Source organism: Giraffa tippelskirchi, chromosome 14, assembly GCF_054371585.1.
Source record: "Giraffa tippelskirchi isolate mGirTip1 chromosome 14, T2T-mGirTip1v1.2.pri, whole genome shotgun sequence".
Taxonomy (NCBI): domain Eukaryota; kingdom Metazoa; phylum Chordata; class Mammalia; order Artiodactyla; family Giraffidae; genus Giraffa; species Giraffa tippelskirchi.
The window spans coordinates 56,139,288-56,152,194 of record NC_137288.1 but is presented as its reverse complement, the minus strand read 5'-3'; the positions used below and the strand labels follow the sequence as shown (position 1 = coordinate 56,152,194).

Genomic DNA, 12,907 nt, shown 5'->3' with positions numbered 1-12,907 from the left:
CACAGAAAAGACAGCATGATGAAAGGTTTTAGATGTTTCTTAAAAACCAATGCAAAATACACAGGGCTGACTAGGCAGAACCTATTTTTATTTAGAAAAAAAAGAGGGAGAGAGAGAGTTTTTTTCCCATAGAACTACCTTCACTGGCACAGAGCTAACAAGAACTTCTTTAATATCCAGGCCAGGAAATAAAAGATACAACTTCTGTCCTCAGAGAGCTTACACTATAACTAAGAAGAAAATACTTTACCTTTGATAACGCACTTTTAAAACCTTTTTAGTTAGATCCAAAAAGGCCACTATGTAATTGAGAAACCAGGTTCACAGATGGTGGAGAGCCATGTAGAGATGCCCCAGTAGGGCAACCACAAAAAAGGGACTCTTTTGTGAGAGGGCATCTACATTTCAAAGTGGCCCTATTTCTGTGTAGTCCGTAGACCCTAACCAGACCATCTGACTAATATTTGACCTAGATGCCCGCCTAGAATAGTGTACAAAGAAATGATAATAAGGATAATGCAAACACCTACATTTTGGACCACTGTATGTAGGATGTATGGGCTTTCCTGGCAGCTCAGCTGGTAAAGAATCCTCCTGCAATGCAGGAGGCCCAGGTTCGATTCTTGGGTCAGGAAGATCCCCTGGAGAAGGGATAGGCTACCCACTCCAGTATTCATGGGCTTCCCTGGTGACTCAGATGGTAAAGAATCTGCCTGCAATGCGGGAGACCTGGGTTTGATCCCTGGGTTGGGAAAATCCCCCTGGAGGAAGGCATGGCAACCCACTCCAGTATTCTTGCCTGGAGATCCCCATGGACAGAGGAGCCTGGCTACAGTCTATGCAGTCACAAAGAGTGAAACATGACTGAGCAACTAAGCACAGCACACGTGGGATGTAATGGTTTAGACCCTCAAGAACAGCAGAAGGCAATACTAAGTTGGAGTCTCCTTGACCTTGAGTTCAGTATACACCAACAATGATGAAGCTGCCAGAAAGTTGAAACAGCCCAGCGACCTGTTAATAGAGATACTACACTTAGAGTAAAGGAGGGCACAATCCCCTGCAGCCAGACCACCTGCTGGCATTGTCCTCTGCTCTGTGAGCCCTCCCCCACTGAAGCCTTTTAGGAAGGACACAGACAAACTAGCATCCCTGGCACAGGAATCAAGGTGCCTTGGCATCCGAAAACCATGGAATCCCAGAAATAGTTTCAGGAACTGGAAACAGTCAGGCTTTAAAAGAATAATTTTAGTGCAACGTAAGAAAGAGTTTTACTAAAACCAGAGCTGCCTCAAGAGGTAGCAGCGAGTCTCCTCCCTGAGGACCATTGAGAAGCAGCCAAATAACTGTCCATGAGGGATTTTGGAAGGTGTCTTCTGTTTGTTTACAAAGGAAGCGGAAATGGAAATATTCAGAGGCTCTTCTGACTCTTAGTGAAGTCCAGGATGCTAGAAGTGTGACCCAGCTGTGGACTCATTCTTTCCTTTTGACCCATACCTTCTGTGGTTGGCCTTCACCTGTCTCCTGATCTGGTACCAGCTTCTAGCCTGTGTCAATTTAACTCCTGGTTCTCAGAGCCTTTCTAGATCTCCTAATCATGGCTGCTTTCGTGACCCAACAGCACCCACATCCCAGCATGATGCTGACCTGCCACTTAGTCAATGGGAGGAATCCAATGGAAGATTGATAAGTTCAGGAACCTGATGGTGCAAGAAAGAGCCACACACCCAAATAAATCCATGTCCATCTCTGGCTTGCCTGAAAGGACAAAGATGGAGAAATCACAGATTCCCATTGTATGCTACAAATAGATCCCTTTTAGCTATACCCACGATCCACCATGAGAAGCAACTCCTTTAAGACAGTTCTCCAGGGATACAGTCTGTAGTGAACAATGCTAAAACCCCCTAATTGTTCAGTGCTGTGAATGTGTCTTCATTCACAGCACTGAACAAATGAATAACTGGCTTGGCATGAAAGGCTGCCCACGTTCCTGGGCACATTCATACCTGCAAATGATTACTTCTTATTGGAAGGCATGGTGGCCCAGCATGAGCGAAAGAACGGTGATCTGTTCATATCCCTTCAAGAATTCTGTACCCCCTCTTCTCCACTTCCACTGATCCTCCCCACTGTGAAACTGGCTGAAACTTGTGACAGCCAAAGAAGACAATGTAGGGAAAAACACAATAAACAAGGTCTAGGAAAAAACATTGAAGCAACCTGCATTTGATACTAATGATGATTATCAAATGGCTTCATGGGGCCAGGTACCAAGGTGGGAACTACTTGGACTTTTCAGAGTCAATAAAGGCTTCCATTGTTTCCTCCGGTGAGGTCAGAGGCTGGTGGGAAGGTGAGAGAAGTGAGCCTGGGGATGGAGGGGCAGGCAGGAAAAAAAAAAACAAACCTAGGACTTTAGAGACAAAGACACACTGCAGGTACAGATGGAGGCCCCTGGCCTTCTTAGGGCAAGATTCAATGGAACACTATGGAAGGTAGGAAGAAGCCCTAGAAGTTATGTCATTGAAACCTGCCCTTAGTGCAGGGCTCTGACTGGCTGTCCATGTTCCAACATGCTCCGACAGCAGCCTCAGCTTCACCAGACAGCACATAATTCAGAATCCTCCATGCACTGGGTACAACTGCTAGTCCATGCGGGCATTTGCATGCTGTGTATGTCAGTACACCTCTTGGGAACCTGGCTCCACTGAGCTTCTGCCCTCCTCGCTGGCCGCCTCTCCCTTTGGCCACTGGTTCCTCTTATGGCGGTGGCAGGGGGCAGAACCTTAATGCTACCTTCCAAGTCAAGTTATCCTGAGAACCAAACAAGTTGAAACCATTTTCACAAAGTAGTCTGGTATGTACAAATTATAATGTGAATTTTTAGCTTACTGTGGATAAAAAATACCTCTACAACACAAGGCTTCATTGCCTCATGGCTTTGATTTCTGTATGTAAGGCAGTCAGGAGCCTGAACCACTGCCTACAGCCAAGGCTTCGAGAACCTCCCTGCCATATCCCCATGCTGTCTGCCTAGGCAGTCCTTAAGCAGAGACTTTCCAACCAAAGTGACTCATGTCTCAGGAACAAGGAAGGCAGGTGGGGACATCCTGGGATGTCCTGCATTCCAGCGTTTTGAAGGTGGGATGTTTTTCACTTAAAGTTGCAGGAATCAGAAGAATCAAGGGATGGAGCAGAGAAGGGCAAAAAGGAATTATTTCTTTTGCCTTTTATTAAAAATAAAAGAGGTAATGTAACTGAAGGTCAACTGGAAATGCAGATACGAGAGGACTTCTTGCATGTGTAGAATTGATGATTGAGAAGAGGGGGTGACTGTGCAAATGCTGGGAGTGTGGCAGGGATGCAAGGAAGCACCAGCTGAACCCCATCTGGTCGTCCTTATGACACTACTTTGAAAGTTTCATTTTGAGTCATGCTTTGAGCTCAGCAGCAATCCTGGTTTGGCAGATAAGTGACCACAAAGATAAAAGATTTTTATCAAAGATAAAAGACCTTTGAATCGACTCTAAATAAATCCCCATACCAATTCTTACCACCAAAAAAAAAAAAATATATATATATATATATATATATATATATATCATTAGAGGCATGTTTGATTAGTAAGTAGGTGCTTGTGCAAGCATCAGAAATAAGACACTGGTACTGCAACCCACCTATCATAATTCAACATAGCCATGGGCAGTATAAAAACAGGATCAGCCTAAAGAAACATATGGCTTCTGAGATGGCCCACGCCTCTAAGCACCCAGCACAACTGCAGGGCACTATGTGGCTAGCTGTGCTGGTACTGAGGAGGGTCCTGTGGGTGAGCTGGAAGAGAGACACGCAGAACAGGAATTAAAGTGGTGCATACTGAGTGAGGTGCTGTGCTAAGCATACCAGGCACTTTCATCCCCACAAGACACCAACCAGCAAGGAAGTGTTACTATGACCGCTGGTTTTCACACAGTTAGGTAACAGCTTCAAGGGGTTAAGAGACTTGCTTAATGTTACAGGGAACCAGCTTCTAGTGAAGGTTCTCTGCAGAGAACCTGGTCTGGAATCAGGGCCGACAATGTTTCTAACAGATCTCTTCTTTCTTTTTTTTTTTTTTTTTAATAAATTTATTTATTTTAGTTGGGGGCTAATTACTTTACAATATTGTAATAGTTTTTGCCATACATTGACATGAATCAGCCATGGGTTTACATGTGTTCCCCTTCTGGACCCCCCTCCCACCTCCCTCCCCATCCCATCCCTCTGGGTCATCCCATTGCCCCAGCCCTGAGCATTTGTCTCATGCATTGAACCTGGAATGGTGTTCCGTTTCACATATGATAATATACATGTTTCAATGCTATTCTCCCAGAACGTCCCACCCTCACCTTCTCCCTCAGAGTCCATAAGACTGTTCTATGCATAACAGATCCCTTATTTCTTATCTGAACAGTTCAAGGAATGAATGACTCTCCATCAGAACAGAACACGGTTTTCCTACTTTTACTCTAACAGGTTTATCTTCAAAGGTATGGAGTTCACCAAAGAATGTTCCTTGTTGAACTCTAAAGTGCAACTAAGAACAGCGGAAAAGAGCCAGCACAGTGCTGTGAACTCCCAGGGAATCCCTAACACCGGAGAAAAACAAGAAGCACACAAGGAAGAAAGAGGGGAACCAAACGTTCCCAGAATATCCTCATGGAATGCAAGCCTGATAAACCTCCCCACTTTTTAAGCTCAATTCTGACATCTGTTCCCATGATTTTAGGCCTTTTGACACTGGGGCAAAAAGGAAACAATCCGATGACAGAACAGTGGGTCCCAACGAGAGGTCAACAAGTTTGTTTATAGTAACTAGTTTTCTTAAAGAGGAAGACTTGCCTCATCTAACAGAATGACTCTTAAAGTTTCCAGGTTTTAGAAGAGAAATAAGGTTTCAGAGGTCCATAGCGGTTTTTGTTTTTTTAACATGCAAAAAACTGAAATTCTGGAAAGTAAAGCATTCTTATTGAAGCTGTTATTAACAGAGGCAGAGATGGTGCCCAGGGCTCCTCTCCCCAAGTCTAGTGTCCTTCCCAAACACCAACTCCAGATGTTAAATATTACCTGCTGCTTGATACAATTACTTTGTGGAAAAGGTTTTTAGCTATAAAATAACTACAGAGAAATGTTTCAGGAAACAAAATTTCAGGTACTTTGATGAATAAAGAGGAACATGCTGCTTAAAATAAAAAAATCTATAGAGAGAAAATATAAAATTAAACAAGGGAAATTCAGCTTATGAAGAAATGCGGGCCAGACCTACTCTTCCAGTCAGGTTGAGGGTGTTGAAGGGGAAGAAGCCCATACACCCTGGAGTTCAAAGCATCACATTCACAAGCACTGAGAAAGGGAGCGCAAGCCTTCAGTCAAGCAAAGCACCTCAAAGTGACCAGAGAAGGTGCTGGGCAAATGACCGTGCGAGAGGGACACCTGAGCCCTAAGGAGTGTGGAAGGCTCTCGTGGGTGCTCAGGACCACCCGTCAGAGTGGAGGAGGAAGTGGTGCAGTACCGGAGGTCCAGCAGCCTGAGTCACCTTCCATCCCTGCCCAACACGCCCTCTAAACTGCTACAACCATAGCGAGTCAAGTGAGAAATGTGTTTCCTAGAAGCCTACAGGGAAAATGGAGAGCCCTAGTGCAGCCCTCCTAATTCACAAGTGGACCACTTTCGTGCCTCTCTGCCCTACATCACTCTCATTACGTTCTCTGGACCCGCAACCCTTCCTTTTTGCAGTTCAAAGCCTGCAAAGCACTCCCATTACTTACAGAATTAAATGCAAACTCAGGTACTTATTTGATATTCATCACTCTCAGCAATCTGATGCCAGACTTGCTTCCCATCTACATCACCTAAAAAACTGTTTTTCCTCTTCATACTTTGTGCGTTTGACACAAGGAGGGTGCTATTTGAAGGATGAGTAAATGAGCTTGTAACCTATTAGACTTCCTAAGAGAGGGTTATGAGTACTTAGAAGAAAATACAGGGTCTTTCCACCCATGTATGATGATGTTCTATGTGGGGTTACTGAGAAGGAATCCTGAACATCTTCCTAGGACCATGGCAGACTCTGAGGAATATGAGACTGCTAGAGAAAATCAGTTCTTCTGATGAAGCTGGGTAAAGGTGAACATTAAGTCCAAAGAAACAAAACAGAAGTTGCACTTTGGTCAAAAGCAAATAATAACCATAAGCAGAATAAAGGAAAAAATAAGACTTTAACTCACAACACTTTGAAACACTTGGAATTAAAGACAATGTATCAGCTCATGATCTTGCCACCCTTACTGTGTGGGAAAGTAGGAGAGAAATGCCCTCGAGCTGGATCCTCACCTTCCAGCAGCCCTTTCCAGTGTGGGCACTTGGGGCCTGGACTCCAGCATTGGCCAAACAGTCCAAAAGAACTGACTTCAAAGGCCAGCGCTGCTCCTGCTTAGGTGAAGCCACTGAGCCTCAATTTCCTCATTTGTAAATAAATATCTCTCATCTCACAGGACAGTTATAAGGACTAATAGAGAAAGCGAATACAGATAAAAGAGTTAGCCGAAGGTCTGTCATGTGGCTCAATAAATTGGAACTGTTACTATGACATGTACAATGTACAGTTCCTATCTTTTAAAAAAAATCTTCCATTGGGTTATATTATGTGGAAACTATCATCTCTATTTGGCAGATGAGGAAACTGGGGCTTCAGCAAGGTTATACTCCATATCCAGAATCACAGAACCAGCTGGTGCTGATAGCCATGCCACATTTCCAGCCTTGGGTCACTGTATAGTCCTTGTCTCGAACCCCCTCTCCTTTTCATGCCATTGAACCTGGTGAGTGTCCTGACTCCCACAGGAAGTCCTCCGAAAGAGGAGAGCTGCTAAGCTCTGTCCAGCTAAGAGCCTCTTAAAAACCTGTTACTGCTAGAACACTTTAAGTTCACATGTTATACCTGAACTTGCTTCTAGAGATTCATTCTCATATTCTCTATTGTTTTTATTGAGCAACCTAGAGGGGAAATAGAGGAAGCTTACATTATAATTCCACTTACCTGAGTCAGTCTAAGATGTAACAACATGGGTGCTGTGATAAAGAGCACTTATAGGATCTACCTGCAACCCAGGACCTGCCCAAATGACAATTCTGAGGCCCTGAAATTCTGAGTTCTCGTTTCAGTCACCACTTCTTACCAAATGCTGCTCTTACACATCACATAAATCAATTCATCATAAATCCTCTTCCAGACAGCATCTCAAGTATCATCCTAAGTTTACTTGGAAGAGAGGTGATCTATCCACCGGTTAGACAAGTCCATGCATCCTTGAGCCAATGAAGTGGGATTTTCATGGGTCCCTCCTAACATCCTACTACTGACGTGGCCATGTTACCTGAAAATCTATCACAAGTCTCCAGTTTGGAAGATTGTGTCTAGGTGTGAAATTCAGAATAAATTTCTTAAGGATACCACACTCAGCAGCAGCAGAACATGTACAAACAGAAATAGAAGAGAACTAGCTGTGATATGTAAGGAATGCCATAATTATCCTATAGAACTTTCCTTTTACCAAAAAAAAAAAAACAATGAAAAAGCAAATCATTTGGGATCCAATATAAGCTGTCTTTGCCTAAGGCTGCCAAACAATGACTTGAACAAAACTGATTGGTCTGCAAAAGTAAAACAAACAAAAACAAACAACAACAACAACAACAACAAAGCACATAATGATTAACACTCATTTTCCCAGCCTCCAAGTTTGGAGGATAAATCTTTCAAAACAAAATGAGATAAAACAAAATCCTTGTAATCCTAAAACTCCCTGCCCTTCCCCTGAGTCAAGGGTCAACAAGTGTTTTATGTAAGAACCAGAGAGCAGATAGTTTAAGCTCTGAGGGCCATACACTCTCTGTCACAACTACTCAACTCTGCTGTCGAAGTGCAGAAGTAGCCGTAGCCAAAATATAAATAAATAGATGTGGCTCCATTCCAACGAAACTGTATTTAAGGACATTGAAATTTGAATTTCATATAATTTTCCCATGTTACAAAATATTATTCTTTTTATTTTTTTCCAACCATTCTTTGCTTGCAAGCTGTACAAAAACAGGCAGGGGGTTGAATTTTGCCTACAGACTAGTTTGCCAACCCTGCTCTAAGTCAGCATATATGATCAGATGACACCCAAGGAGGCATCTCCACTCAATCAAGGACCAGCTCAACAGAGCTGTTTTTAAGTGCTTAGCAAAAGATCTGACTCCCAGGGATCACTCCATGTACACTTCTTCAATGAGCAACTTGCCTCACAATAAACGATCCAGAAGACTAGATTTTAGAGTAAGACACTCACCTAATGCTTACAAATTGCCATCCTCATCCTTTTCCCTGTCCCAAATTAATGATCTTGTACTTCCCATTTATACAAATGAATTCTGCAAGCTTATTCCACTGAACTTTTCTGTACAAATGGTAGGCAAGGTTTCCACCTCTCCACCTTAGCTCCAGCTTTTGCTTACTCCTTGCTGGCAAAACAACAGGAACTAAAAGAGTAATAAACTTACCATACTAATCCAATATAGATCAGAGAACTTCCTATCATCTATCAAATGATTAAGATCCAGTACTGATAACTTTATTTGTTCATCTCTGGAAAGTATCAGCTCTAGACATACTGTAGAAAGGATAAAGAAATAAAATCCGAAGCACTTTTCATAGATATTCCCATTACAGAGCCAGCATAACACAGCATTGTGCATTTAATTTCAGCCCTCCCCCTTTTTATCTCCACCTCCAATTGCCCAAGCTTAGAAATGCATACTTAGTAGGTCACATATTCAAAGAAGCAATTTCATCTCTCTTTCCAATAAAGTACACAAAGGGCATCCAACTTTTTGGGTGAGAATCACCAGCCTGAGAATTTCAGATATGAGAGTGGAGGTCCACTCCACATTTCAGCTTTGAAACCATCCCTGTGTCACAAATTCCAGAGTTTTATTCTGGGGCATTCCAATAAGCAGTTGCCTATATTTGGGAACAGTCTTACGGCCTTAAGGAAGTAGTACTGATCAGGACAACTTACTCTTTCTAGGATTGTGAATTTTGGTTTGCACACTCTAAACTGTGGGCTGCTGCTCAAATTCTGGTGGTGATGGTGATGAAGGGAAAACAGTTCCCAGTTTTCAAGACTGCTCTCCCCCACAAAAATCCAACAATACTCTTTGTGCCATCTCAGTGACCAAAGACAAAGATATTCATTTTCAAAACTGAAGAGACTTCAACTCCAAAGCAAAATTTAACTTTCTAAGTGGAGCCTGCTTGCATCTCTTTGCATGTGCTTGCAAAAATCTCAAAAGTTTCCGCGTATATATAGATAATCTCTGATTTTATATCAGAGAACCCAGAAAGCATTGCAAAGTTGTAAATGGGGACAGGAGAGGTGAAAGCACTCACCTCTATGCTACGTAAAAACACACCAATTTCTAAAGATTTTTTTGTGTTCCAAATGTTAAAGAAGACGTCAACTGCCCTGGCTTGCCCAGGATTGAAGGGGGTCCTGGATACAGGACTTTCTGTTTGAAAACCAGGTTAGTCTGAGCAAACTAAAAGTGTTGGTCTTCTCAGACCAGAAAAGTCTTTTCTAATCCTTTTTTAAAAATTATTTTAACTGCAACAAATCAGCCAAAACACCTAGCATGAGGAAAGGCACAGCCCAACACTAAAGAAACAACATGATTCTTAGCAGTTTATTGAAAATGACTACACCAAAGTTCAAAAACCACTGGCAACAGAAAAACTAGATTATTTCTGGGCTATAAAGGAGAAAGGTTCATTCATATGGGCCATTTTATCTTCCAAATATTAATAAATAAGATGTGAGAGAATTACAGACTCGGGTTACCATCTACAACCTAAAACTCCAAAACTCTTGTCAACAAGAGGACTCCTTTCAGAGCTGTTCACAAGACCCAGAGATTCTTGGAAAAAAACTTTCTAGACTAAGGCAGCCCTCTGCTATCATATCTGAGTGCCACACCCCTCCCAGGAAAGGAGGTCTCTGTAACCCTCTGCGACACAAAACAAATAGAATGAAACCTTAGATCCATGCATTCAACCAAACTATATCATTAATCACCTAGAGATCTGCTTTCCACACCCACACTGACTTTTATGAGGAAAATGACAACACACTGAGTTCATCCAGCACTTCACCCGAGACATCTACAATGTGTTAGACAAAGCCTCAATAGTCCCCTGTCCCTTCCATTTCTCCAGCGCCAGCTCAAATGCTCACCACTGGCTCCTAGGAAGATGATCTCTCAGCCAAGAAGAGCCTCAATTTACTATGAAGCCAGCTTTCCCACTCAAGTAAGCGACTTGTCTACATCTCCTTTAGAAAGACGTACAGAAATGACTGAAACCAAAAGGGTGTTATAATGGTCCTAAACTGCTCTGAATGACCAAAATTTTCAACTTCCTACTCTCACTATGAGAACAAATGTAAATATTAAACCAAAAAAAAAAAAACAAAAAGCACCCTCAAAATTCTCTCACAGCTTAGCCAGATCTGACCCAGCCAACTGGCTGCTACACAATAAATAGGAACTTCCAGGAATATAATTGTAGTTTTTTTCATTTTGTTTTCAGTCAGTAGAAGCCATAATATTAAACTGGATACTATACCAAGACATAGGAGACAATTTCTGTAGGCCACAAGTGTTCCATCAGAGAAATGAGTAATTTATAAATAAGCAGTAGCCCCTTAACAGCTGAGGATAAAACGGCAAAAACAAACCAAAAAACCTAGTCAACATGGATCCCTACCTTCTTTTTGGAGTGGCTTCTTTCCTCCTCCTTTGTGGCTTTGCTATTTTTCCCAGCACGGGACACCTTCTGGTCCGACTGCTTGATGGTGATCTTGATCTCAGGTGGGCATATATAGTTCTCCAGATTCTTTGGGGGTTTCTTAGCCCGTTTTGTGGTCTGAATCTTCAGCTTCAGACTCCCCTCTGTGAAATTGGCCTCCTTGATAGAAAACTCCTGTTCTTCCAGGCCATCTCCTGCCACCCATTTCTCACTGTCTGCATTGGAGTTGGAATCCACATCCCGCCCTGAGCCCAGTTCATCCTCCTCCTCTGGCTCCATGCGTTCTCCACCTGCTGGGATTCCCTTCCCAGTCTCCGGAGCAGATAGCAAAGGTTCCCCTGCACAGCTAGGAGTAGTCGAGGGTTTGGCTGAGGAGACCGGCAGGAATTCCGACTCACTCCCCCTTTGCCGGGAGCCACTTACGACTTCCCTGGACTCCATGACAATCCTCCAGTCGCCAAGAGTTCTCAGGAAGGAGACAGGGAAAGGGAAAGGTGAGAAGAGACGGCACCCAAAATTCCAAGGAGCAAGTGGTCCGGCTTCTGGGCTCAGAGCCCCAGGGAAGGAGACACCGTGAGGTTGTTCAGAAGAGATCAGATCTGCAACTGAGAAGCAGAGAGATAATTAGCCATGGCAGGCAGGAAAAAATGACCTCAAAGGTAACTCAAACTAAGTTCCAGAAGTCCCATCCTACTTATCTATGGCATTAGAAAAAGAAAAAAATGATTTGAAAGAAATCAAACCAGAAAGTGCACATTCCCAAATTGTATTATATGGGAGCAGAAGGGGAGACACACGCACAGACACAGGCTTTCATTGAATTGTTACTAATTTTTATGGTTGTGGGTCCAAGAATAAAGATAAGAGAGATGAGTCCTCCAGTCCAGTAACAAGCTAGATGCTTCTTATACCAAAGCCACAGCTGGCTGAGTCACCATGAAAGCCAACCATGACGAAAGGAAGTCTAAGTGCTGATGCTCGGGTCTGTGGAAGCTGCATCTGGCTGGCTTCTTGCACAACTTCCCTCTCACATGTGAAGAACAGTCTGCAAAGCTGAACACAGCCCTGGGCTGCCTGGGCCAAGCTCTCCATCCCCTCAGAAGAAGAGCTTCTGGACTGTTCTTTCTTTATCATCTTTCATTGTGAATTATTTTAATCATGCACGTGTCTTGCCTTTATTTCTTAAAACAAATGCAAAGCTGAGGTGAAGGTTTGTAAAAGGAAAACAAAAAGAGTTCAGTAAGAAATTACTTCTAATGCTGTGATTAATGCAAAACAAATGCTAAATGTGTTTCTGACACAAAAGTTATTTAATTGCTATCTATCTTTTAGATAAAAATAACCACCCGAGACAGTTTTAATTCCCTTCCTAGCCCTTAAATAAAGTGGCATTATGTCTACATGACAACAAAAAAGAGAGAGGGAGAGAGAGAGCATTTCACAGGCCTTTGGAAGTGTCAGGAATCCCTGCAGGATTTTTTATTCTCCCTTTCTCCTCACTAAGCTATTCTTCACCCTTATTCACTCCATGTCCCATTATTCCCAACTTTATACTCATCATTTTAAAGCTCAAAAGAAAGCCCAAATGCTCATTTTCAAGAGAAAACTTCAAGCCCTGGGGCTGCCCTGAACTTCGAGACATCATCTCCTTCTACCCCAGCTGTAGATGAGGTTACAACCAAGCCTTCACTTGGCCACTCAGCAGAAGACATTGCAGCATACCCTAGACTGTTAGCTTTGAGCCCATCATTTAAGGACTTGACCAGCAAATGTGCCCACCAGAAATTTCCAGAAATGCCCACAAAGACATATTTAGAACAGCCAAGAACTGGAAATCAAGCAGGTATTTCCGCCCTCAGGGATCAGTAGATTTTCAGCTGACGCCCTGTGAGAAAGCCAGCTAGCAAGGCATCAGCACTTCAACACGGAGGCTGCTCCCCAGAGAAGTCCAGGAACATAATCAGCTTCTGGAAACTACTCAGCCCCGCAGGAAGACACGTTTACAATTGCTTCTACTTG

The 12,907-nt window shown here is 43.0% G+C and overlaps 1 protein-coding gene across 3 annotated transcripts in view; it reads right to left on the bottom strand.

Annotated features, from left to right (window-relative positions):
• Window positions 1-12,907, bottom strand: part of SETBP1 (SET binding protein 1) — an 890,090-nt gene that overhangs the window by 370,277 nt on the left and 506,906 nt on the right. For all 3 annotated transcript variants that reach the window (XM_081561785.1, XM_081561784.1, XM_081561786.1), the window contains one exon: window positions 10,847-11,493. In XM_081561785.1, coding sequence (XP_081417911.1) covers window positions 10,847-11,329 — 483 coding nt within the window. In that variant the 5' untranslated portion in view covers window positions 11,330-11,493. The remainder of the gene's footprint in view (window positions 1-10,846; window positions 11,494-12,907) is intronic.